The sequence below is a fragment of the Pristis pectinata genome, chromosome 2 (assembly GCF_009764475.1).
Source record: "Pristis pectinata isolate sPriPec2 chromosome 2, sPriPec2.1.pri, whole genome shotgun sequence".
In the NCBI taxonomy this organism is placed as follows: domain Eukaryota; kingdom Metazoa; phylum Chordata; class Chondrichthyes; order Rhinopristiformes; family Pristidae; genus Pristis; species Pristis pectinata.
This window is the reverse complement of record NC_067406.1, coordinates 99,272,086-99,297,927: the sequence shown is the minus strand read 5'-3', so window position 1 is coordinate 99,297,927 and position 25,842 is coordinate 99,272,086. Positions and strand designations below refer to the sequence as shown.

The 25,842-nt window shown below is 40.2% G+C and overlaps 1 protein-coding gene across 2 annotated transcripts in view; it reads left to right on the top strand.

Annotated features, from left to right (window-relative positions):
- Positions 1-25,842, top strand: part of sorcs2 (sortilin-related VPS10 domain containing receptor 2) — a 526,743-nt gene that overhangs the window by 438,805 nt on the left and 62,096 nt on the right. For both annotated transcript variants that reach the window (XM_052010588.1, XM_052010587.1), the window contains exons 11-14: positions 10,764-10,866; positions 18,731-18,807; positions 21,149-21,240; positions 22,417-22,524. In XM_052010588.1, coding sequence (XP_051866548.1) covers positions 10,764-10,866; positions 18,731-18,807; positions 21,149-21,240; positions 22,417-22,524 — 380 coding nt within the window. The remainder of the gene's footprint in view (positions 1-10,763; positions 10,867-18,730; positions 18,808-21,148; positions 21,241-22,416; positions 22,525-25,842) is intronic.

The following is a 25,842-nucleotide window of genomic DNA, read 5'->3' as shown; positions in this document are numbered from 1 at the left end:
GAATGGGAAATGGAAACTCCACACATCAGATCCAGTGACTTCCTAAAGCCCTGTGATCTGCATTCATAGCAGAATTACTGAAATTCATTTGCTCTTTGCTGTGGACGGAGGAAGAGAATGGTTTCCAAGGACGTCTAGGCAAGAAAGTATTGCACAGAATTGCAACAGACTGCGGTCTGGGATGTGGTTGGGAGAGTTACTATTCAGTTGCTAAACACAATTGTTCAATTTCTGAAAAAGACTAGTGGCCAACAGTTGACAATCAAGGGAGAAGGCACCTTGTTCACCCATTGATATCTAAAATTTACCTAAGGCACTGTTCAGGTGAGCTTTTGGATGGACAAGCAGTGTGTGCTTATTGTGCACATTCCTATCAGGCATTTGCAGGCCTGATAAATTGTCCTCAAAAGGGATCGTAGTTGGTTACACAGGAAACAGCCAGAAATTTGAAGGAAAAGGCCAGGAAGCACGGAATGCAAGCTGCTGTTTGACACATTGTGGAAATCCTTCAATTTTCTCTCATAGTTAGCCAGCTTCTATGGAACGCCTGCTTGGTGTCTGCAGTTATTTCTTATTCATATCCAGGGTGGAAGCAAGGTCACTATTTACAGACCATCCCTAAATTCCCCTAAACTGCCTGCTGGAACCTTTGTATTCTGTGCAGTGAAAGTGCTCCTACACTGCTCCTGGGAGGGAGTTCCATTCTTTGACACAAACAGTGAAGGAACAGTGTGGTACGTCTGTGTCTCCATGATGTGACATGTACCAAGGTGCAGTGAAAAACGTGCCTTGCATATTGTTCATGCAGATCAATTCATTACAACAGCGTATTGAGGTAGTACAAGGTAAAACAATAACAAAGTGTAGAATAAAGTGTTATAGTTACAGAGAAAGTGCAGTGCAGGTAGACAGTAAGGTGCAAGGTCATAACGAGGTAGATTGTGGGGTCAAGAGTCCATTTTATCGTATTAGGGAACTGTTCAATAGTCTTATAACAGCAGGATAGAAGCTGTCCTTGAGCCTGGTGGTATGTGTGTTCAGGCTTTTATATCTTCTGCCCAATGGGAGGTGAGAGAAGAGAGATTACCCCAGGTGGATGGGGTCTTTGATTATTCTGGCTGCCTTACTGAGGCAGCGAGAAGTGTAAACAGAATCCATGGAAGGGAGGCTGGTTTCTGTGATGTGCACATAAAATGAAGATATGAAGTGATGAAGATATAAAAGCTTGATGCACCACCCCCCTTCCTGAAGTCAATGACCAGCTCTTTTTTTATGACATTGAGGGAAAGGTTGCTGTCATAACACTAAGCTCTCCATCTCCTTCCTGTACTCCAACTGATCCTTATTTGAAATATGGCCCACTATGGTGGTATCATCTGCAAACTTGTAGATGGAGTTAGAGCAGAATCTGGCCATGCAGTCGTGAGTGTATTGGGAGTAGAGTAGAGGGCTGAAGGCGCAGCCTTGTGGGGCACCAGTGTTGAGAATAATCGTTGCAGAGGTGTTGCTGCCTCTCCTTACTGATTGTGGTCTGTTGGTCAGGAAGTCAAGGGTCCACTTGCAAAGGGAGGTGTTGAGTCCCAGGTCTAGGCATTTGGAGATGAGTTTGCTTGGAATTATAGTAGTGAAGATGGAGCGGTAGTCAATAAACAATCTAACGTAGGTGTCTTTACTGTCCAGAGGTAAGTATAGGGCCAGGGAGATGGCGTCTGCTGTAGACCTGTTTTGGCAGTAGGTGCAGTGGGTCGAGGTCGTCTGAGAGGCTGGAGTTGATGCGTGCCATGACCAGCCTCTCGAAGCACTTCATGATGGTGGATGTCAGAGGCACTGGGTGGTAATCATTAAGGCAGGTTACCTTGTTTTTCTTAGGCACTGCGATGATAGTGGTCTTCTTAAAGAAGGTGGGAAATTCAGATTGGAGCAGGGAGAAGTTAAAAATGTCTGTAAATACCCCTGCCAGCTGCTCTGCACAGGATCTAAGGGCATGGTCAGGGACACCATCTGGGCCAGATACTTTCCATGGGTCCACTCTCTGGAAGACTGATCTTATGTCCACAATGGTGAAAGGTGCATTGGAGGCTGTTGGGGTGGGTGGTGACATTCCAATCCCCTTCTGTTCAAAACATGCAGAGAATGTATTAAGCTCATCGAGAAGGGATGTGCTATTGTCGACGATGCTGCCTGACTTCGTTTTGTAGCCTGTTATAGCATGTAGGCCCTGCCACATCTGACAGCTGGTCTAGGACTTGATTTTGGACTGATATTGTCTCTTGGCATCCCTGATAGCTTTATGGAAGTCGTATCTTGATTTCTTTTAAAGGTCAAGACCACCTGATTTAAACGCCTAGACATGAGTAGGGCATGGATCTTCTGGTTCATCCGTGGTTTCTGATTTGGGAACACCTGGATTGTCCTCTTTGGTCCACAGATCTCAACACACTTGCTGATATAGTCCATGATGGCGGTGACATATTCATCTCAGTTGGCATCTTAGTCTTGAACATGGACCAGTTTACTGATTCAAAGCAGGGTGAATTAAACACTATTTTCCATTCCTCGGCCCACTTACTCAGTCGATCAACATGCCCCTGTAATGTTTGATAACCTTCTTCACTGTCCACTAAACCAACTATTTTAGTGTCATCTTCAAATGTACTAACCATGCCTTGTACATTCTCATCCAAGTTGTTGATATAGATGACAAACAACAATGGGCCCATCACCAACCCCTGATGCGCACTACTAGTCATGGTCCTCCAGTCCAAGAAACAACCTTCCATCATCATCCTCTGCTTCCTACCATTATGTGTCCAATTAGCCAGCAATCCCTGGATTCCATGCGATCTAACCTTTCAGAGCAGCCTACCATGTGAAACCTTATTGAAGGCCTTACTGGAATCCACATAGACCACGTCTGTCATCCTGCCCTCATTGACCTTCTTGATCACATCATCAAAAAACTCAATCAAGTTTGTTAGACATGATCTCCCATGCACAATGCTGTGCTGACTACCCCTAATCAATCCCTATCTTTCCAGATGTACATATATCTTATCCCTCACAATCCTCTCCATTAATTTACACACCACAGATGTTTGACTTACTAGCCTATAGTTCTGAGGTATTTCTTTGCAGCCCTTCTTAAGTAAAGGCATAACATCCGCTACCCTCCAATACCCTGTTACTTTTACATCTTCCCATGATTTGCCCACATATGTTTTTCTATCTCCCACTGGCTATTGGGAGACCTATAGAATGACCCCGTCCTAGGGATTACACTTTTCTTATTCCTGAGTCTACCCACATTGTTCCACCTTGTTCTTCAAGATTACATTCAGCTTCATTGGAACAATGTAGGAGGCCACAGACAGAAGGCAAGAGTGAGAGTGGGATGGAGAATTCAAGTGGCAGGCAAATGGAAGCTCAGAGTCATGATGTGAATTGAACAGAGGTTTTCTGAGAAGAGGTCACCCAGTTTGCATTTGGTTTCTCTGGTGCAGAGGAGACAACATCGTGAGCATTGGATGCAGTATGCTAGGTTGAAGAAGAGCAAGTTGCCTCACCTGGAAGGACCGTTTTTCTGTTTTAACCTCAGATTTTCAGCATCTGATAGGATGGATTTGTTTTGCTTGGAGTGGAGAAGGCTGAGGGGAAACTTGACAGAGGTACTTTATAACTTTATGATAAGCATGAACAGGGATGATAGAAACATTTCCCCTCAGCAGACTGTCTATAACCATGAGGCATAGGTTTAAGGTAGGGGATAAGTTGTTTAAAGGGGATTTGAGGAAGTACTTTTTAACCCAGAGGGTGGTTGGAATTTGGAACACACCACCTCTGAGGGTGATGCAGGCAGGAAGTACTTAGATAAGCATTTGAATCGCCATGACATAAAAGGCTATGAGCCAAGTGCTGGAAAGTAGGATTAGTATAAATAGGTACATGATGACCATAAGACATAGAAGCAGAATTAGGCCATTTGGCCCATCGAGTCTGCTCCGCCATTCGATCATAGCTGATATATTTTTCCCTCTAAGTAACTAATGGCTTTGACACACGGGGCCGAAGGGTCTGTTTCAGTGCTAAGTGACTCTGTGATCTATGATGCTTATTTTGTAGCAGAGAAATTTCCCCTCTATTCCCTTCGACTTCAGTTTTACTAATCTGCATATTTGATCAAATGTTGCACAGATGTCCAAGGTAGTCTCACCAATATCATAACTGAATTCAGTTGCTCCATTCCTTTGTAGACCAAGGCTGTGAAGAAATCTGGCGCCAATTTGTACAAGTTGAACCCAAACTGAGCACTAATTACTGATAGTTGTGCAGCAGGTCAGCAAGGCCTTAAAAGAAAGCAAAGTAAGCACTAGGGTTTAAATCCAGAGAGATGCAATTGATAAGTTGACAAATCATGTCAAATTTGTATCAACCCTTGGCTGATTTTACTTAAAGTACTGTATACATTTCTGATTGCTAGACTCATCATTATACTTTTTGTTTCCAGATATTCTTCTGGTCTCTCCTTTGATAGTGTTCCTTTATTTTTCCCACCTCTGATGAAATCAACTGGTCTAAATTTCAGTAAACACTCTCCCAATTTACCATTCCATGACAATTTCATTCTTATTTCCTTGCTGATTATCATGCCATCCATGTGAGCACAATGACTTGATGAGAGCAAGTGCCAAATTAGCATTCCAAGACAGATCCATATATGCAACCAGGACCAACACACAACATTCAAACCTTGATCATTTTCTCAGGATCTGCCTTCTGTGTGCCTTTGCCTGTCCCAATGATTTCTCAGTGTCTGCAACCTGTCAGGTGCCTCGTGCAATGGAAACAACTGCAGATAAACTGAGTGGATGATCAGGCACCTCTGGGTGCAGGTGGCTTGGCTTCTAGCCTTACCATTGTGGCTGGCTTATAAATGACAGCATGGGCACTACAGAATTGGCAAGGATGGATGCATGGATACTACTACTGTGAAAGAGAAGAGAGAATGAGCTACTGTGACAACATTCAAATGTTGGATGGTTTCTTCCTGTAGCTGGGACATCAACAATCAGATGTTGTGTAATAGAGGCTTCTGCAACTTATTCACAAGGAGCTGGCCACCATCTCCGTGCTGAAAAGTTTGGGCTCCAGGCTCTGCTCTAAAACCTGTGTCACTCCTCCATGATTTGTGAAATTTTATGGCAGAACTGCCAATGTACCAACAATTTAATCCTCTTCAGTCAGCTGCTCCATCAAAGATCTCTGGATGAAATGTGTGTGGCTTTGTCCTCCAGAGAGTTGGCACCCAGTCCAACTTTTACCTTCTGCCCTAGCTGCAAACCATTCATGTCTAGTGAATTCAAGTGTTACCTCTGTTACCCTCTGAAGTTAGCAATGAGCAAATATCTGAGTTGATACCAATGAGTGAGGAAATCATTGTCTTATGCTCAGCTGCCACCACGTGCCCAGATGGGCATTCTTGGCTATCTCAAACAAAAAAGCAAATTGGGTTATGCTGAGGAGAGGAGGGACTAAAAAAGGGCACAAACGTGACTGTCGGCTGCTCATAATCAGAAGAGATTGTTTGATGAGAGGATGACCTAGAAGGGAGAATTATATATAAACATATCATTAAGCATACTGCAATGCTGTTAACCACTGCATTTTTGCTCCAGGGATCTGGGGTGTTGGAGACATGCATTTCTGTTTCACACCAGGTATTCAGATAACAGTGCTTCCTTATACATCTTGCTGAAAGCTAAGGAAGCTTTCCTCATAGTTTGTCTACAACTTTACTATTAAGAGCCACAAGTACTCCAGTATTGCTTTTTGCATAAAGTGGACAAACCATAGCTGATTTGCTTCCTGACGTGTATGGTTAGTGGCTTGTATAACCCTGGGCAATGCATGATTTGCTTCTCCTCTTGAACTGTATGAATGTCTATAACTGAGTTAAAATTTGCAAAGGCACAGAATGAACAATAGCAGTTCAGCCAAACATTATATATCCTGCTCAATTTACCTTTCCATTGAAGCAGAATCATTTTTTTTCTGTGCAGATCTATTTGTTCATTTTGTTTTATTATTTTTTTCTGAGAAATTTAAGATCTGTTGGAGCTCCACTTGTTTTTTTGAGCAGAGCTGGGTTTATAGTTGTTAAATTGCAAATATTATTAATGAGATATTGCACATTTTGGATAATGAATGTCAGGACTTACTTAAAAGACCAACATGCTTGAGGTATAATTACAACTTGAAGTACTTTAATCATCAATGATCTACATACTTCCAAACTTATCGCTGTCCTTCTATTCATTATTCTCTGAACTGGGCTTTCTGCCCAAGGAATCACAGTCTGAGTTGTAAATTAAATTAAATTTAATAGTGCAGATGCTCTACAAATAGGCAAATGACTGTATTGTATTTCATTTAATGTCAAAGCTATCTGCATTTGGACTTCTATATGATGGGAGATGAAAGAGCTTCCTTAGTACAATAGGGAGTGATATGAAATTGAGATTTTGCTCGTTGCCGGGGTGATGTTGAAATCTGTCGAATTATGCCTGATTCCTTGTCACCTAGTCTCAAACAGTTTGATATTGTCATAGAGTTCAAAATGAAAGTGATTATTAATTTTCCATTGCTGCCTTGCCACATCTTGATGCATACAGAAACTCCAAAGAAGTACATTTTCACCATCCCTTTATTTTCACATATAAAACCTGGTGAATGAGTCCAAAACTTGTATGTTTGATGATTTTCTTATCGATTGAAGGTAGGTGAACCTGCTATGGTTTGCATCAGCTGTTGCTGGTTCTGTTTGTGTGGACATTTTTCTTTTTTTATTTCAAAACTAGACTTTATTCATAATAAAAAATACATGCAAAGGAAGAAACATTGCAAAAACCTTTTACATTCGTGGTTGTTACATTCAGTAGCGTAAACTTTAAAAAAAACACATAAACAAACATAGCACCATTGCCACTCTTGTGGCTCCCTGAGGTGATACCCCTTTCATAGTTCAAGGGGCTTCCCTGCCCAACTCTGCCCCTCCATGTGCGGTAGCGGAAGGAGCTTATACTGTGGTCCTTCCCCACAGAGCCTTAGCATTGGCTTCACTGAGCTTCAGTGCGTCCCTCAGCATGTACTCCTGCAGCCTGGATTGTGCCAGTCTGCAGCATTCCCTTACAGACATCTTACTGTCCTGGAAAACCAACAAATTTTGGGCAGATCAAAGAGCGCCTTTCACCAAGTTGATGATCTTCCAGCAGCACTTGAGATCTGTCTCAGTTTGTGTCCCCAGGAACAGCCCGTAGATCAGAGACACTGGATCACTCCTATGTGTATCTGTGCTCCAAGGTTCCTAGGTAGGGAAAATGGACGCAGGAACTTAGATCAGTGGATGTCTTATTTAGATAATGACGTCAATGAATATGGATCAAAGTTGAGCAAAAGGGATTTGGATGCAGATGAGCCATGAAAGCTCACGAATGACAGAAAGGCTGAAGGCCAGAGGCTGACTGTATGTAATGTTTTTACAGTAAAGGTGAGTCACAATTAAAGATAACTACTAAATTAAAATTTGAAAGCCTTGTATTAGTCTCTCTCTCTCCATCTCTCTCTCATCTCTCTCTTTCATCTCCCTCTCTCCCTCTGTCTCATCTCCCCCCCAACTCTCTCCTCCCACCCCCTCTGTCCCCTACACAATCTCTCACTCTCATCCCTCAACAACTGTGGAACATATGTTGCTGTCCCAGTGCATGAGGTAAATCCAAAAGATGTTTAAAGTGGTACATACCAGTCACACTTCAAATAAAGAAGCATCTAACTTTTGAATATATTTCCCAATGAGCCATGACAGCTGATTCCTGAAACAGTTAAGAGCAGTTAACATCTTAGTACCAGGTAGAAAGATTCAAAAGCAGTCAGTGGATTGCTTTTGTTTGAAATTTCATCCTCCATTTACTCATTTCAGTGTACCAGGGCAAAGCATGCAGATGAATATGTAGGTCTTTGGTTTTCTAAATATTAAGGCACATTTCCTGTTCCAACAAAGAAAAATCAGACCATTGGGCTGCTTGTATAAAGAATGAGAACTATTGGTCATGATCTAGGGCATGTTTATTATACTTATTCTTCACCAGAAAATAATGCATGGTACAAGAGGTGAAAAGTGGTTATAGGCACCAAAAAAAAATCATTTAAGATTAAAAGATGTTCATTGACTAATGAATGCAGTGAGCTGAGAAATTGGCCTGAAATTCCTGCTCATCTGACAGTGCTGGGGGAGTCTTCTGATACCCTATCTCAGTAGTATTGTGTATAATTTTGGTCACTGCACTGTTCAGATGGATGTGCAGAAAAGATTTAATGAAATGGTTCCAGGAATGAGAGATTTCATCTGCAAGGTTTACAAGACATTTGGACAGGTACATGATAGGATAGGTTTAGAGGGCCAAATGCAGGCACATGGGACTAGCTGAGGAAGGTACTTTTGGTCAGCATGGACAAACTGGGTGGAGGGCCTGTTTCCATGCTGTATATTTCTATGATTCTAAGGTTAGATTGGAAAAGCTGATGTTGTTCTTTCTGGAACAAAGAATTATTTGAATTTTTTTTTCTCTACGGTAATGAATCTTTTCGTACTCTTTACCTTGAGTTTTTGAATATATTCAAAGATGGGCAGATTTTTGGAGTACAGGTCCTCTGCAGGTTACAGCAGGGTTCCATTCCAGTGAACTGTTTGTAACCCGAACAGTTTGCAAGTTGGAAATATGACTGCGCACCGTGTTCCCACACAGCAGAAGATACCTGCAGCAGCCAGCAAATCCAGTCTCCCAATTGCTCGTTCATACTTAAATTGGGCATTTGTAAGCTGGGGAGGACCTGTATTGGGAGCCGGGCATTGTGGAGGTCAAGCATGAGGATGAAGGTGAAGATCAGATTAGCCCTGATATTGAATGGCAGAGAAGGCTCAAAGTTTTACCTTTCAGAATTTTATGTTAGAGGTAAACAAGGTTATGGAGACACAAGAGACTGCAGATGCTGGAACTTGCAGCAAGGCATAAATTGCTGGAGGAACTCAAGTGGCATCTGTGGAGGCAAAGGGATGGTCGACCTTTAAGTGATGCAAATTCTTGATTTGAAACATGTTTCAACAAACCCCACTGTCTCTGATTTGCTCACCTCACCAATTCACTACCTCTGCTCTGACGGTCCCCAGACTACTAACGACACTCCTGACAAATCCCTCTTCCCCCCATGCCTACCCCAAGTCTCCAGGCCCGGATCTCTCCTTTTTTTTCAACCTATTTCATGTAAATTTGTCTGCACAGACTGAGCAGAGCCTTGGATCATGCGTGTTATGGAATTTTGTTGGCGGGTAAGGCTCTCTCAATAATGGCACAGAAACTCTATGTAGCAATGCTTTATTGCAACTTCTCAGACATTTTTCTAGCTAATGTTTTCGACTACAGTTGGAGCTATCCCATGGTGCAATGTGATCTTTAGGCAGATTTTGCCAAGGATTTTTAAATCTGGGATCTGACAAATATAAATGTACTCAACATAGTAGATAATCTGGACATAAAGGAAGCTCTTGTTCTAGTATTGCTGCTGCTTGTTTCCAGTGACCCATGTCCATCCTCACCTCAGGTGTTGTGTGCGTGGAGTTTTACACATTCTCCCTGTGATTGGGTTAATTGGCTACTGTAAGTTACCTTTAGTATGGCTATAGGAGAATCAGGAGGGGTTGCTGGGCACGTAAGAGAGAATAGGTTTCAGGGAAGTAATTCGGGAATGGGACTGATGAGAATGCTCAGCAAGGTGATATCGGCTTGATAGGTTGATTGGCCTCCTATATTGTAAGAAAATACTAGATAATGAGACAAATAAGATCTCCTTACTAGAGATGGATGTTAGTGCTCACTCCAGACTGAAAAACAAACAAACAGCAATATTTAAGAAGGTAAGGCACATATTTTACCAACCTGGCTGAGATAATTAATTAAACTCAGTATACACTTTATTAACCTAATGTGCTTTTTAGTGAGGAAAATTCTAAATTAAGAAAAATAATTTGAACAGCTCCTGAAAATAGAAGATTTTATTGTTGGCATTTTTATCTCTCAGAATGCAAACATATTTTCCTTGTTGGTTCATTTTCATGCATCTAACATACAAATTTGGTGTTAATATCACTGGTGCTCTTTATTCAAAAAGTATAAAGCTTTAACAGTGAAATACTCTATTTCTTGTATCTATCTATGTATTATTAAATGTTGGTCATTGTAAACCCTCTAGTGAATATGTTGCAGTTCTCAGAGAGAGATGATGGATTGTGTGTTTTGTAAGCAAGTTATTTCGACTCTGTGTTTTGATAGTGTTCGGTGTATATTCTTGTGGAGATTTTAGTTGTGTTGTGGTTGTCTTGAAGGAACTTTCTAAAAGGAATATGAATCGGTGTTCTTGCATGCTACACCTTATGAGTCCAGTGAAACTGCAGTCATCCCTCCAAGGACTGGGAGTGATTTGTGGCAAAGTACAGTGTGGCACTCTAGATGCTTAAAACATATGGATAATTATGTTAGCTAAAATAAGTAGGTTATGGCATCTCAATCTATCTTGTTTCGTGGTTTTTATTTGCCAATTGGAAATAAGCATATAACTTATAGAAATACAGGTAAAAGGATGTGTTTTGTACAAAATAAAGAGATAAATGAAAATTTCAAATGGCCCAAAAAAATGTTTTTTCTGTTTTTCTATAGCCAGAATGCTCTGTCCACCTGCACTTGCGCTGGGCTGATAACCCTTATGTATCAGGCACTGTTCACACCAAAGATTCTGCACCAGGACTTATTATGGGAGCAGGTAAAATCATTATTTATTTATTTATTTGCATGTTATATTTACTGAAAAGTGCTTTTTTTTTTAAATCCTTTTTCTTGGAAGTTAATTAGGAATGTGTTAAAAACTTAAACGGAATTCTTCCAGGTTCATTCAGCATTCACACACAGTTGGGCAGGGAAGTGTTCCAAACTGACCATCCCAACTATAGTACCATCTGCTCAGGACTTGTAGTTGTGGCTGTAGCTGTGTCTTCATCATTACTGGTTGTGTATTTTACTCCTTGAAATGTATCTCAATTTGTTTTTCTCCCAAAACCTGGGAAGGTTCATCACTACCATGTTTAACCAACCTTGCTATATTGCACTTGCAGTATTCTTTCAGTAAACTCTTAATAAAGAATAATGAACCCACAGAAGGTGCCTTCAGTGCAAAGAGGCATTTTGTCATAGCACTGTCATTTTTCTGGGACTACTTCCCTCAGCATCATAGTGCCAGGACCAAACTGTATCAGTTCCCTGTCTTAAAACCATAAAGCTCCAGTCCTCTGCAGCTAGCAGCAACTGACTGTACAGAGTGAGCCCTGAACAACCAGCTGTCACATATGGCCTGTTGTTCACAACACACCCAGGTATTATTGGGCTGGCTGTACAAAGAGGCAGCATGTTCTGTCAATTACTCACAATGACTACCTTGTCAGAAGCAAGTATGAACCAACAATAAGACATAAGTTACTGAACTACTCATGACTGAAGTGATCACTGAATCAGCTGATCCCCAGGTCTCCACTCAAACATAATGAAAAGATGTTAGAAAACCTAATTGACCACTGGTGAAGCAGACAGTTAGTAATCTCATGTGTTATATTTTACCTAGAAAACAAATGGAATTGCAGGATATGATCTGAAGCTCTCTTTCAGAGAGATTAGCATCAATGTCACCCAGCTCATTTTGGTAACAGAAAGCAAGAATGCCTGCAAGTGAAAATGGAGACAATGTAGAGTTGTGTGATTTGAGAGACTACTGTTCACTTAGAGGACCAAGTTAACCATACAAAGCAGACCTCATTGGACAGTGCAGAGCAGGAAGGGGCAGACTGAGGCGGTTACCATGGCACTAGCTGTGGTGCCAGTGGGTCAAGACTGCCTTAAATAGGAAAGTAAGTGAAAAGTTATCTCTGTCATTGGAAACAGTTGGTGATATTCAGCAGCCAGTGGCTTCACTTTCCTGTAAATATTTTATAACATGTAAACCTGTAACTATTAAAAGATTTGTCAAATTATGACCAAATAAAAGAGGTTCTTATTGAAACAGGGGGGCTTGACTTAAGTATTAAATATCTGTCTGTCCTCAGAGAGAATGCTGCCAATGTACTGATGGTGGAGGAATCAGCAACATTTGATAGGATAAAAATAGATAAAGATAAATTGATACATGTTTGTCAGTCTTCAATTCTATTCTCATACAATTCCTACATCACTAAGGGGAGTGAAAGAGGAAATTGCAGCAGCACAATCTTTCAATCCTCCTCGTGTAAAGGATTGGTGGGGTTGTGGTTTGGAGAGCCTGCTGATGCCTGGGGATTGGAGAATTGTAAATGTTACACTCATGACTAAACACAAGCAGGTGAGAGATAAACCTGGAAATTAGAGGCCAGCTAGCCCAATGCTAGTAGTGGAAAAAAAATTAATCCAGAACAGAATTGTTATTTGGGAAGCTATGGGTTAATAAATAAAAGTCAGCATGGATTTGTCAGAGGTAATTTGTGTTTGACAAGTTTTTTTGAGTTCTTTGATGAAGTAATGAAGGAGTTGATAAGGATAGTGCAGCTGATTCATATTTGGACTTTCGAAAGGAATTTAAAGAATTGCCATTTATTGGACGAGCTGGAAAATTGAAGTGTGTGGGATTAAAAGGAAGGTAAATGTGTGGATGCAAAATCATTTTAAGGGCAGAAGGCAGAGAGTAGTGATGAACTCTAGTTTTTTTGGATTGGAAGGAAATAAATAGTGTTGCTTCCTTGGAATCAGTAATAGGATCTTTGTCATATATATTAATGACCTAAACTTGGGTATGCAGAATGTAATTTTAAAGTTTAAAATTGAAATTTTGAAATTCAAAATCCAAAACTCAGAAATGCAGAAAAATTAATAACATTTTTAGGTGGACATTGGACCAATGAAGTCACAACAGTTTTGAAAGAAGTGTAGGAATAGAGAAGCCTCTGTACCAATTTTAGAATGCAGTAAGATAGGTTGAGAAGAGCTTTTAAAAGCTTATGAGATTGTTGGCTTTATTAATAAAAGCTTAAGCAAGGATGATGAACTAATCCTTACCAAAACACTAGCTAGGCAGCTGGATTATTGAGTTCAGTTTATCAAGGCCTGAGAGAGGGTGCGAGAGATTTACTCAAATGTGTTCTTTAGTTATGTGAAGAAACTAGTAGAGTATGGACTATTCTCCTTTGAGCATAAATGGTCAAAAAATGATTTGATAGAGCTGCTTAAGTCAGAAATGGTTTTGACAGAGTAACAAAAGACTATTTCCAGTGGCAGAATGGTCGATCCCCAGGACAATTAAGGTGATTGGCAAAAGAACCAGTGGCACCCCAAGAAATCACTACACATTGAGTTTCTGTGCTTGGAATTCATTACCTGAAAGGATGGTGGAAGCACATTTAATAACACTTTTAGGAAGGGAATTGGATAATTTATATGCAAATTTAAAAAAAATAGACCAAAGGGAAAGAGCAAGAGAGTGGAACTGGATTGGTAACTGTTTTGGTTGTTAGCAAAGGTATGATAAGCTAACTTTTTTTTATAGTGATAAAGGATGATGCAGTCCAAGCACTGGAATATTTTTCAGCATGGTTATTTGTATCCCCTTGAACAGGAGTTAGGAGCAGGAGTTAACCCCACAAGCCTACTCTGCCATTTAATAAGGTCATGGCTTATTTGATTGTATCCTTAACTACTATTACTTCTTAACTTCTCAGCTATAATCTGCTTCCACCACCCAATGTGGAAGAAAGTTCCAAAGACTCACTACCCTCTGAGAAAGAAAATATTGTATTCTCTATGTCTTAAATGGTGATTCCCTTATTTTAAACTGTAACCCCCTAGTTCCAGATTCTCCCACATCCTTTCTACATTCACCCTGTTAAGACCCCTCAGCGTCTTGAATTTTTGAATTATGTCTTCTCTTACTCTTTTAAAACCCAGCAAATACAAGTCTAGCTGCCCAACCGTTCTTCATAAGACATACCACCCATTCTAGATATTGAAAACTGTTGATGTAGTCTGATAACTGCCAGGATATGTAATTTGACCACATCCTCTCAGTAAGGCTTGGCATATGGATCTGGAGTCTGTCAACAACAATAATACTCTGGGCAATGGGCATGTATCCTGCTAACCTTCTTGATTAATTGTTTGTTTGCTCCACTGCCTATTTTGTCAGGTAATGTAGATCAGCCAACAGACAATGTTGCATTGACATATTGCTCACAAGACTCAAGTGCATTGAGTAGTTCCCATTTGATGATGTTTTGCTATGGTGAGCAATTTCTGGCAGGATTGGACATCCATTTTCAGGAAAACACAATCTCATGTTGACCCAACCACTTTTGGTATACATTATTGCTCAAATTCTAAGTGATTTGACCATTCCTGCTGTTTGTGAAGGACTTGTCTCATGACAACTATTCAAGAATTTGGATATCATCATAGTACATAAATGTCAAAGGACAAAATAGTACAGGTATAGTAATGTTGGGCCAGATTCTTCTGAGAGCATATTTGCCTAGAAATTGGAACCATTTGCACCTGTTATTTTATGCATAAATTGCACATAAAAAAGCATGTTGCACTTGTTTTTGAAGTGCTTGCAACCATTTTCTATTGAAGCCCCATCTACTAGAAAATCAGTCTGAACATTCCTTGTTGCAATTCACCCAAAGGCAGGCTACAGTTTCTTGTCATATTTTGTGGATATGATGACATCGTCAACATGCACAGCTTGTTTTAGTAATTTAACAGCAGAAATTCTCACAATATTGTAAGTTATGACCTTCATTATAGTAACTCTCAATGAAATGAGGAGTATATCAAAGGTGAGGAAATTATTGGAGAAACTCCTAAGGGGTAGGATTTGAATGCATTTGGAAAGGCAGACTGATCAGGGATAGTCAGCATGGCTTTGTGCCTGTCTCTCTGATTCAAATGAGATATTTGAGGAGGTAGCAATGGAGATTGATGAAGATGGGAGATAGACATTGTCTGTCTGGACTCTAGTAAGGCATTTGACAAGGTCCCGCATAGTAGGCTGGTCTAGAAGTTTAAGGCATGTAGGATCCAAGGTGAGCTGGCTAAATGGATCCAAAATTAGCTTGATGATAGGAGGCAGAGGGTAGTGTTGGAAGAATGCTTTTCTGATTGGAAGTCTATGACCAGTTGTATTATGCAGGGATTGGTTCTGGAACCCTTGTTGCTTGTGATATATATCAATGACTTGAATGTGGATGTAGGAAAAATGATTCGTTTCCAGATGACACAAAAGTTGGTGGTGTTATGGATAGCAAGGAAGGTTGTCGAAGACGTCAGCAGGATATAGATCAGGTGGAATGTTAAGCAAAGCCTTGACAGATGGAATTGAATTCTGACAAGTAAGAGATGATGCATTTTGGGAGGTCAAATAGGGGTAGGTCTTGTACCGTAAAGGGTTGGGCGCTAAGAAATGTTGATGTACAGAGGGATCTTGGGGTTCAAGTACATAGTTCCCTGAAAGTGGAACTACAGGTAGATTGGGTGGTGAAGAAGGCATAAGACATGCTTGCCTTCATAAGTCGGGACACAGAATATAAAAGTTGAGAACTTTATTGTTGCAACTTTATAAAACACAGATTAGACCACACTTGGAGTATTGTGTGCAGTTCTAGTCGTCGCACTATATCTTTGCACCATTCAGTTGCTTTGTGCTTTTTACTGTATTTATTGTTGTATTTATTATTTACCATGTATACTGTTTACTCAATGAGCTTTATGTGAGCAAGGAATTTCAATGCAACTTGGTGTATGTGACAATAAACTAATCTAAAGCTAGGAAGAATGTATTTGAGCTGGAGAAAGTGCAGAGTAGATCTGGATGTTGCCTGGATTGGAGAGATTGGATAGGTTGGGTGTGAGGTAAATAAAATTATAAGAAGCATAGATAGGGTAGATAGTCAGACTCTTTTTCCCATGGTGGGGGTGTCAAAAAAAAGGAGGGCATAGGTTTAAGTTAAGAGGAAGGTGCTTTAAAGGGGATTTGAGGAAAAAGTTTTTACACAGAGAGTGGTTGAAATCTGGAACTTGCTACCAGAAAAGGTGGTAGAATCAGATACAGTCACTATGTTTAAGAGACATTTAGACAGACACTGAAATAGGCAAGGCATAGAAGGATATGAACCTAATGCGGGCAAATGGGATTAGTGTAGATGGGCAAAAGGTCGATATGGACTTGATGGGCTGAAAGGCCCGTTTCTGTGCTGTACAACTCTATGACTCTATCACATTGAAAGAAGTGAATTGTGCATGAATTACAACTGACCCCAGAACATTCTTTTTATATGTAAAAAAAAATCGTCTGCATTTTTCGTCACAAAAAATTTGGCACCAACAGCCATCTGTAAACTTCAAAGGGGCTGTTGGTGGCTAGTTGCAGTTCAGAACCACTGTCTGTAGTCTGATGTTGCCACCCACCAAGGGTTTAGGACTGTCCATGGCCACAAGACATAACTGGCTTGCTCCATTGTCTGGGAGGGCGTTCTCCCCAGAATACTCATAAACTACTACCCCTGCCGCCCCTGAGACTACCCTGGAGAGATTTCTTGAAAATCACTGACCCACTTCCTATAGGTCAGCAGATGAACAATGTGGAAATTGCCTGTATAGAAAGCAGATGCGATCTCTGAAAAGTGCAGATCAAGTTTAAACCCTCTTTTAGCGGAGAAAAACATGATAAAGACTTCTTGTAGCAAGGGCGTTCCAATCATGCAATTTCCTTTTTTTGTGACTTTGAATTTGCACTCTACTCATCACCCACTTAAAGCATTAGAAATGTTCAAAGTCCAACTTCTAGGCAGTAAAGCATACTGTCATTATCCCACAACTTGTAGCAAGGAAGTGAACTGCTCATCATCACAAGTGTATGGGTGATTTGTACCACATTACTGTTAGCTTCATGAAAACAGCTTAATCACCCCACAATTTTTTTGAAATTGCTGCATTTGCACAGTAACTTTGTATCAAACTTATCAGAGTAAGTTAAGCCTTGTAATTAACAGGAGTAAGTGCTCTTTTAATGATATACAGACTGCTAATCAAACCACCCTAAACATAGTAAAAAAATAAATTGTGAAATCTCACTTTTTTAGGTTGTGAATTGCTTTAAGAGAATTTTTAACAGCTTTTTCTAAATTATTTTTGCTTTGTTTTCTTCCGTATTTCTCTCTGAAAGCCGTTGTTTTATCCCCACTCTTTTTTATCTTGTACCTGATTTGATGTTGAATCCACCCAACTTAATTCACAATCCTTGTTAGTTTTACCTTTATTTCTGAATCCTCTAATGTGAAAGTTTAAGGAGATGATCTTTGTCCCAGGGTTCACAGAGTCCCATGCACCTTGTATCCTTGCTGCACTATCACTTAGTCGCTCCTCACCAACTGTGTGCAGTCTTTTTATTCTCAATGCCTCAGTATTTATGTCCAAGTCTTTAGTTAATCATATTGTTTATGCCATCAAAATCTGGTCCATTATCCACACTCATCATTGTGGAGGGAAAAATGGGTTTCTACTGGGATTGTTCTCTTTTCATTATTGTTCTTGCATGCAACAAGGTAAAGTTGGCATTTCTTTTAAAAGAACTTAAAGAACAGATATCCTTCTTTAGCACTGGGGTATAACCATGAGAATTTTGACAGCATTAAACAACCCAATCAGTATTGTGCCATATTTTGTACATGTTGGTTCTGAATTATAGAAACCAATCTTGAATATATCGAAAAGAAATTGACGTATAAAGTAATGTGTATAATCATCAACACTGCCATTGTTTTCTAAGAATTCCTGCTTCCTTTATCAATTTCATCACATTTGTTCAGATTTATGGACAGTTTCCATGTGAATTTTCTCAACTTGGCTTGCTGCATTACTTCTGTTCCAGTGGAAATTGAGGAGAAGGTTTTTAAATAGGTTTCCACAGAAGTTACAGTGGATGTACTGAGAGAAGTCCTGGAAATTTATCATCTTCGTTTTCAGCCCTGTCAGGTACAGCACAGTTACACCAGAAGTAAAGCTTCCTCTGCACAATTGCCCAACCCCATGAGAGGACTTGCAGACTAGTGTTATGTGATTTCATTTTTTGCATAAGGTGGCTTTTCTGAGTGGGTAGACCAATCTAGTGCCAATTGCTGCATCATAACGGATATGTTCATGTTATAAGCCTTGTCCACCAGGAATTGGTTTAAGACCATCCGTGCTCCTTTTATGTACTTCTTACAGCCAACAGAAAGAAATTATTCCGTCAGTGTTTGTGGATTTAAATCAATCCCTCTGAGGTGTTTAATCCACTCAATCTGCAGCATTTTCTCAAAAGTAGAATGCTCTTTAATCCTCCAATTGCACATTTCTGCCTTTTTAAATGCATTACATTTTGCTGCTTAGACCATGAATACAATGTGAGAATTCCTTAATGATGATTTCATGAAAATACACAGTGCTGCAGCTGGTGGGAAAGGATGCTGAATATAATCCTTCTCTCCTTTGTACATCCGCAATAAGCAATATGTACACATCAGCTTAAGACTTTTTTGTTGTTATGTTATATAAAAGAATGACTTCTTGTCTCTTAGGAAACTTGGGTGCCCAGCTGGTTGAGTACAAGGAAGATATGTACATAACCTCCGACTGTGGCAATACATGGAGGCAGGCAAGTAAATGAACTAACCGCTTTGCACAGCGGCTTAAACTGTTCTGTTTTTGTAGTTGATACATTGGTCATTGTGTGCATATATGCTGTGCAGCTGTCTTTCAGACCTCTTTGTTAGGCTCCACTGCAAAGAGTGTAGCATAATCCCTATGAGCATTAGTTTCAAAGGAGTGTATATTTTTTTTCCTCTGAGAGTCATACTCTTGTATCTTTTATCATTCAGAATGCTTTTATCCTGAAACCTTAATCTGCCTGGAAGTCCATTCTTTATTTACGGATAACAGTCATATATGTGACTCAGGAAGCTACCAGCTAAGCATTAACCACTACATATCTTAGGGATATCAAAAGAGCACAAGACTAATTGGCAGTTAAAAAGAAAATTTGATTTTTTTTCATGTAGGGGGATAGTTTGAGGGCCAGCCAATCTTCTGTTCACGAATGCTCCAGTAGTAACACACTACAGGAACAGAACTCTTCTCACTTTTTAATATGAGAAGTCACCTCAAAGCTAATGCCCTCACGGAAGAAAGTAATGCTCAATGGGTACTGAGAAAATATGCACAAAACTCTTAAAGTTATCCTGCGGTGCCTTTACGTTTGGCTACTCTGTCTCTTGTTGCAGTGTGTAACTGTGAACCTTTGGTATTATTTTTATTTGAGGAGAAATTTCCAGCTATGTTGTAATAAAAATTATTTTTCTAATTTCACCATCTGTAAGCCATACCTTATTTTATTGTAATCTTGAACTGAAATTATAATGGAATGAATGCCATGAATCATGAAATAGATAATTTTTAACTTTCTCAGGAATTCCAGTATGCAGAGTGGGTTGATGCATATGAACTATACGTGTGCCCATGAGTGAAGATTTTGTGCAGGGTGTGCACAAAACAATATGAAATATACAATAAGGATAGAAGGTGCTGGGAATGTTCAGGGAGTCAGCAAAATCTTGATGTAGAAAAACAAATTGAGGTGTTGGACCTATGCCCTTCCAACAGAGTGGTAAACAGCATTGTCTGATCAGAAGAAATTCAGATTGTTGTTTGATTTAAATCAGTGATCTGAGGGAACCAATAGGTCTGTGTTCTCATTGTGAGTACCCAGCTAAATAGAATCAGGCCTGGTTAAAACTTGAACACAAGACCATCTGGGAATACCAGGTGCAGTAAGTATTGTACCTTCATTGCCTGGGGAAACAGATGATCCAGCCAACAGACAGAATTCATGCCCCAACAAGAATCTTCCTCATATTTCATATGCTAAAGAAAAATGATTGCAGGGTGAATTAAATCACAGGGTGTCCATTCATGAATTAGCTGCTGTTAACTTAGACCAGAGAACTGATGTGTTTTTGTTTTGTGCTGAAAATACTAATTTAACATATCTTACAGGTTTAAATGATTCAATCATTTGCTTTTTGAATTCTTGTATTTTCCTATTAATTAAAGGGTGAAAAAAGTAGTAAATGGCTTTGAAGTAGTAAATGAGTTTGAAAGTGATCTTCAGTTGTTAGTAACAACTGCTGTAGTTTAGTTGCAAGTAGAAGTTAATTTCTTACAGTTCCCCCATTCCTATTTCTTTCTCATCATCTTTGCATTTTTCTTTTCCTTTCAGTGAACAATCAGCATTTAATTCATGTTGGTTTGTTTGTGCAGTATGCTGGTAAACTAATGACCTTTGTCTGGATTAGTAGTATGACTGGAATTCCCCAAGCAGTGAGCTCATCATGTTAGATTGTCCATCTGTTCCAGACAGAGTGCTTCAACACTAGATGCAAAGAAAGAGAGAAAATTAGGTGAATCAAGTCTGCTTTCAGGAACTTCATGGGGAGTTTTGCAAAACTGTGCTGACAAACCATGTTGCATCCTGATTGATCTGAAAATGAAAAGAAACGCAGATGCTGGAAATCAGAAATCAAAAGTAGAACATGATAGAAACAGGGTGAATGTTTCAGGTCAAACTCTCTTCCCAATTCTGACAAAGGTTTTTGACTTGAAACGTTAATTCTGTTTCTCCTTCCACAGATTCAGCCTGACCTGCTGGGTGTTTCCAGCATTTTTATTCCCCATTGATCCAGTTGTTAAGTGGAATATGGAGCAAAGAATGAGGAAATATATTTCCATTGAAACCTGGGTGCTTTTTTAGTGCATTGCATAGATCTGTTCAAAAGCAAGCTTTGAGTTAGATCAGAGTTGCAGTTTGTTGTCCTTTACCTCAATTAATTTTAAAATAATGTTGAACTTGTTTATTGTTTTCAGACCTAAGGATATAAATTACGTGAGGCTCAGTGATAATCTCAATGTTCTAATAGATCCACTTTTGTTGTTTCCTTCAGGTATTTGAGGAAGAGCATCACATTCTGTACCTAGATCATGGTGGTGTTATTGTCGCCATCAAGGACACCTCAATCCCCCTAAAGATACTAAAGTAAGGAATTTCAGTGGCAAATTTCAAAATTGTTAACAATTATTAATTTGTTAATATGTTGTTTGCAAAAGCTGCCTTTATCCTGAATTAAATTTACACCAGTAGTTTTCAGCAAAGACTAAAGCATTTCTCAATAACATTAGATTAAAGTGTTCAAAGGGGTTAGCAAAACAGACCTTTGTGACCAGCAGTTACAGGAGTGGTTACTTTTGTTTCTGGTCTGAAGGTGGTCAAATTAAGGTCGCTTTACGATCTCTCAACCAGAAATTTCCTGGTCTCCTGCCCGCTGGTGAATGTGTTCCCTCACAATGCCAGTAGGGGCTTAATGTCCTGGCTTATGAATGCATGGCTGGCCTCCCCTTTCAGCAATCTGCTGAGGCTTTATGAAGCACCTGGGTTGACTGGCAGGAGACCTCAGTCTGAATGAGGTAGTGGGAAGGATCAAGATCTCTGGCCCAGTCAGGGACTCAATTAGTGGGCAGGTGTTACATAGTGGAAAGTGTGAGGGGTTGGTCTGTTTAGGAATTGGAGGGTATTCCAGGGAAGTGAGTCTGGGGATATAGTCATTGGGGATAGTGGGGGAAGGTGGAATGGTCAGGAAATGAATAGGGAGCTGAAGTTTAATTTTTGGTACATATTTGTTTAAATGTACCCTTCCTCCTGGGTGATTGACATTGGTGAAAATTTTCGACTGTTTCCTTACTTAATTGAGTCCCCACCTCCCAGTAAAGGACAGTTGGATCTCCCTGTCGGAGTCCAGGGAGGACCAAGCATTGCATGTTATCTCTTTAATCAGGGGGCCTGCCAAGTGGCTGCCCCTGTACTCAGATGATAGACAATCAGTGCGGAGTTCATCTGAACTCAAAATAGGAGGCTTGGCAGGCCCTTCAGTAATCAACAAATCATGCCTGTTGCAGCTGTAAACTCTCTGTAAGTCTTGGGAGGAAGTCCAATCAAGCCACCTGGACCAATGTCTTAAAGCAATGAAATGGAATGTATAAGAACGTATCTAGCTGATGGGTATAAAAACCATAGATTATAATTTAGAGGATTCATATCAGGAGCACCTGCTGAGTAGCATCCTTATGTTGGGATTTTCTTTGTTTCTAATTCACTTTAACAGTTGTCCTGACTATGAAGAGAATAATTGAAGTACTCTGTATATTTTACATCTAGATTCAGTGTAGATGAAGGACATACTTGGACAACACATAATTTTACCAGCACTTCCGTCTTTGTAGATGGACTATTGAGTGAACCAGGAGATGAAACACTGGTTATGACGTGAGTATTTAAGATAGATGAAACTCATTATGTTTTCAAAGCTAATATTGGTGAGGGCATTTTGTGGTCTGACCTGCAAATTCTCCTTTCAGGCAAGAGAGGTTAGAACAAGGATTATTCAATATACTGAAGGTGTGAATATAAATTGTTTCTATACTCCGTGAACTATTGCTTAAACTGTGTGAGAAATGCACTCCACTCAATTCAATTACAGAGCAAATAGCGATGATAGATTGTAACAATATACATTGATCGAAGATGATTGTTGAGCTGGAACACTTATTGCTGCCGACATGTGGATTATCAGTCACCTTGTAGCGCTTTTGGTTTCTTTGCTGGAATTGATACTGGTTAATTCTAATTGCATTTCATTTTGTTTTGAAATAGAAAGCAGAAAGCACAGTTACAAATTGTTCATGCTGCTTTGCAGTTATGATTTCTTGAAAGTAATTCAGTTCAGTTTGCTGACAAATTATTTTTGTCAATCCCCTGAAAATCCATGAAGTGTGCAAATCATGGCCTGTTCATAAGGTATTCAAAAGATGTGAAGATCTCACAAATAGGGCAGATTTGCAATTTAAACAGACACAAAGGGTTTAGCTTGCTCACTGTTTTTCCCCTGTAGTACATGCACAGGGACTCAACAAGTAGCAAGACCCCTGATCAATTAACTTTATTAATATAAATACTGATACAGTATACCACAACTTGTGTTTATAAGGTAGCTACCAATTATACATATGAACAAGAATTCATTGCAATCACAAGCCATATCCTCAGGACCTCTTACGGAAGCCCTCTTCATTTCCAGGTAGGGTTCCAAAAGTAACCTTTAAATGTTAATAATTAGAAAAATATAAGATTAAGTGCAAGACTGCATCTGATTAACATGTATGTATGCATGAATAATATGAGGTTGGCAGATGTACAGATCTCTCCTCCCAATACACAAATTTTGATTACTATTTTAGAACAGGCAAGTTGGGGCAGTCAAAATAGGATTTTGGATTGCAACCTCAAAGCAACGAGGGCCCACCCTCAGAATTTACACAGGTGGGTTTGGATATGCAGCAGTTGTGACTTTAATTAGCATAGGCAGGCAGGTAGTTATTGCAGCAATTAACTTCATTATAAGACGTTAATTAGGTCTTTTTGATTTGAATTTCATTGACCTTTAAAATGTAACATCTCCAGTAAGCAGGAAAAGTATCAAGTGCACTTCTTTCGGATTTGTCGATTTCCAATGGCCAAAACTTAATCAGTACTTTTCATTAGAAATTGGTTTGCATCGTTTTTTTAGTGCATAAAGTATCCTTGCATTTAGTGTAGCACTAAATCAGATCCCTCTTGCAAAATCACAAAATTAGTCTAAAGCAATTATGAACAATTCCTGACAGCACCACAGTGTATTCAGCACTACTGCCGATATCTTGCTACACAGTAATCAGAGAGGAGCATCTGCTCATCAGTGCACACTTTCCATTGCAATGAGACAAGAGGAACACATGTTGTGGCACAGTGGCATAGCAAGCAGCACTGATGCCTCACAGCTCCAGAGACCCAGGTTCAATCCTGACTTCCAGTGCAATCCATGTGGAGCTTGCCCGATCTTCCTGTAACCACATGGGTTTCCTTCAGGTGCTCCAATATCCTTCCACATCCCAAAGGTGTGCAGATTTGTAGGTTAGATTGTTGCTGTAAATTGCCCCTAGTGTGTAGGTTAGTGGCAGAATTTTAGGTAATATGGGGAGAATAGGTTGCAGGGAAAATTAGTCGCTGAATGGGATCGTTCCGTGAGCCGGCGTAGACTGTTTGGCATGCATGGCCTCTTTCTATGTAATAAGGACATGCAAAATATTACTGCTGTAGAGGAGAGAGAGGCTGCAGGAGAGAGGGAAAGAATTGCATAAAGGACATTGAGGTGCTTATGAACAAGATACATGCAAGGAAGTAGATTGTGTCTGCTAGGGGACCATGAGGCAGAAATTGTGGGAGGCACAGTGGGTGTGGGGGTGGCACAGTGGCACTCCAGGGCCTAAGTTTGGTGCAAACCTTGGGTGCTGTCTGTGTGGAATATGCATGTTCTGTCTGTGACTGTGTAGTTTCCTCTGGGTGCTCCAGTTTCCTCTCACATTCCAAAGTTGTGCTGGTAGGTCACTGTAAATTACCACTCATGGTGGGTGGCAGGAGGGAGTTGATGGAGATGTGAGAGAGAATATGTTGCAGGGAGATGTGTGAAAATGGGACTGATGGTCTGAGAGCCGGCATGGATGAGGTGACTGAATAGCCTTACTCTGTGACCTAAAGAAATGTGAGAAAGGGAAGTTGTCTTCTCCAGGACTGTGCAATGTTGGAAGAAGTTCCAAGAACTCACAAAATATGTCCCGGTGAAAAGACGAGCTGTATGCACAGGCACATGTGCACACAAATGCAGTGCACCCCAACAGCCCAGAGGATGCCTCTAAAGGTAGAGTAATGAAAATGTGACTCAATATTTCTCTTCACCATTTAAACCAAAGCAGTGAGGAATAAGAGGGAGACCACCTACTCCGGAAGAGGTACACTCGACTGCAGTAGAAGGACTACCACCTCTCCAACGTAGGCTTTTCATGAAAGATCAACAATGCTTCTTCATGATTACTACATCCCATTTGAATTGATATACAGAAGACATCATTATTACCATATATGCTGCAGTATGTCCTTAATGGTGTTTTGGCCACAGCTTACATTTACACTCTTCTGTTTTACCGAGTAGAAAGAGCAGGTGTCTCTGTCACCTGAACAGCATGAATTAGAGCAGAGGGAGATGCCAGGAGGGATGAGTGAAGGGCAAGGAGGTGAAGGGGGGTGATGAGATGATGACCAAAGTGCATCATGCACTGGTCCTCAGAGAATGGCACCATGAGGGATGAGCAGATCAGATTGGAGAGATGTGTGTCACACAGAAATACTTAAGGCATGAGTGGGTTGAAGTTTGACACAAGGTGTAAGGAATATGATGCAGAGTCTCATCAGAGGATGGGTCCACACATCTGTACTGCCGCAAAGGACTCAAACAAGGATCATGATTGAGATGCTTTCATGACAGTGCAGATGCCAACAATGAAATGGTGAGGCCTGTCTGGCCAGACATAGGAGATGACAATGAACATAGAGCAGCCCAACCCTTAGCTCTGGTAGGAGGTTGTGTAGAGCCATGAGACCATGATCTCCACTCTGGAGATGATACACTCTTCTTTGCAAGGGCTCTACGCTGGCCCTGTCACATTTTTTTTTTAAATTTTATTTACAGTGTGGTAACAGGCCCTTTTGGCC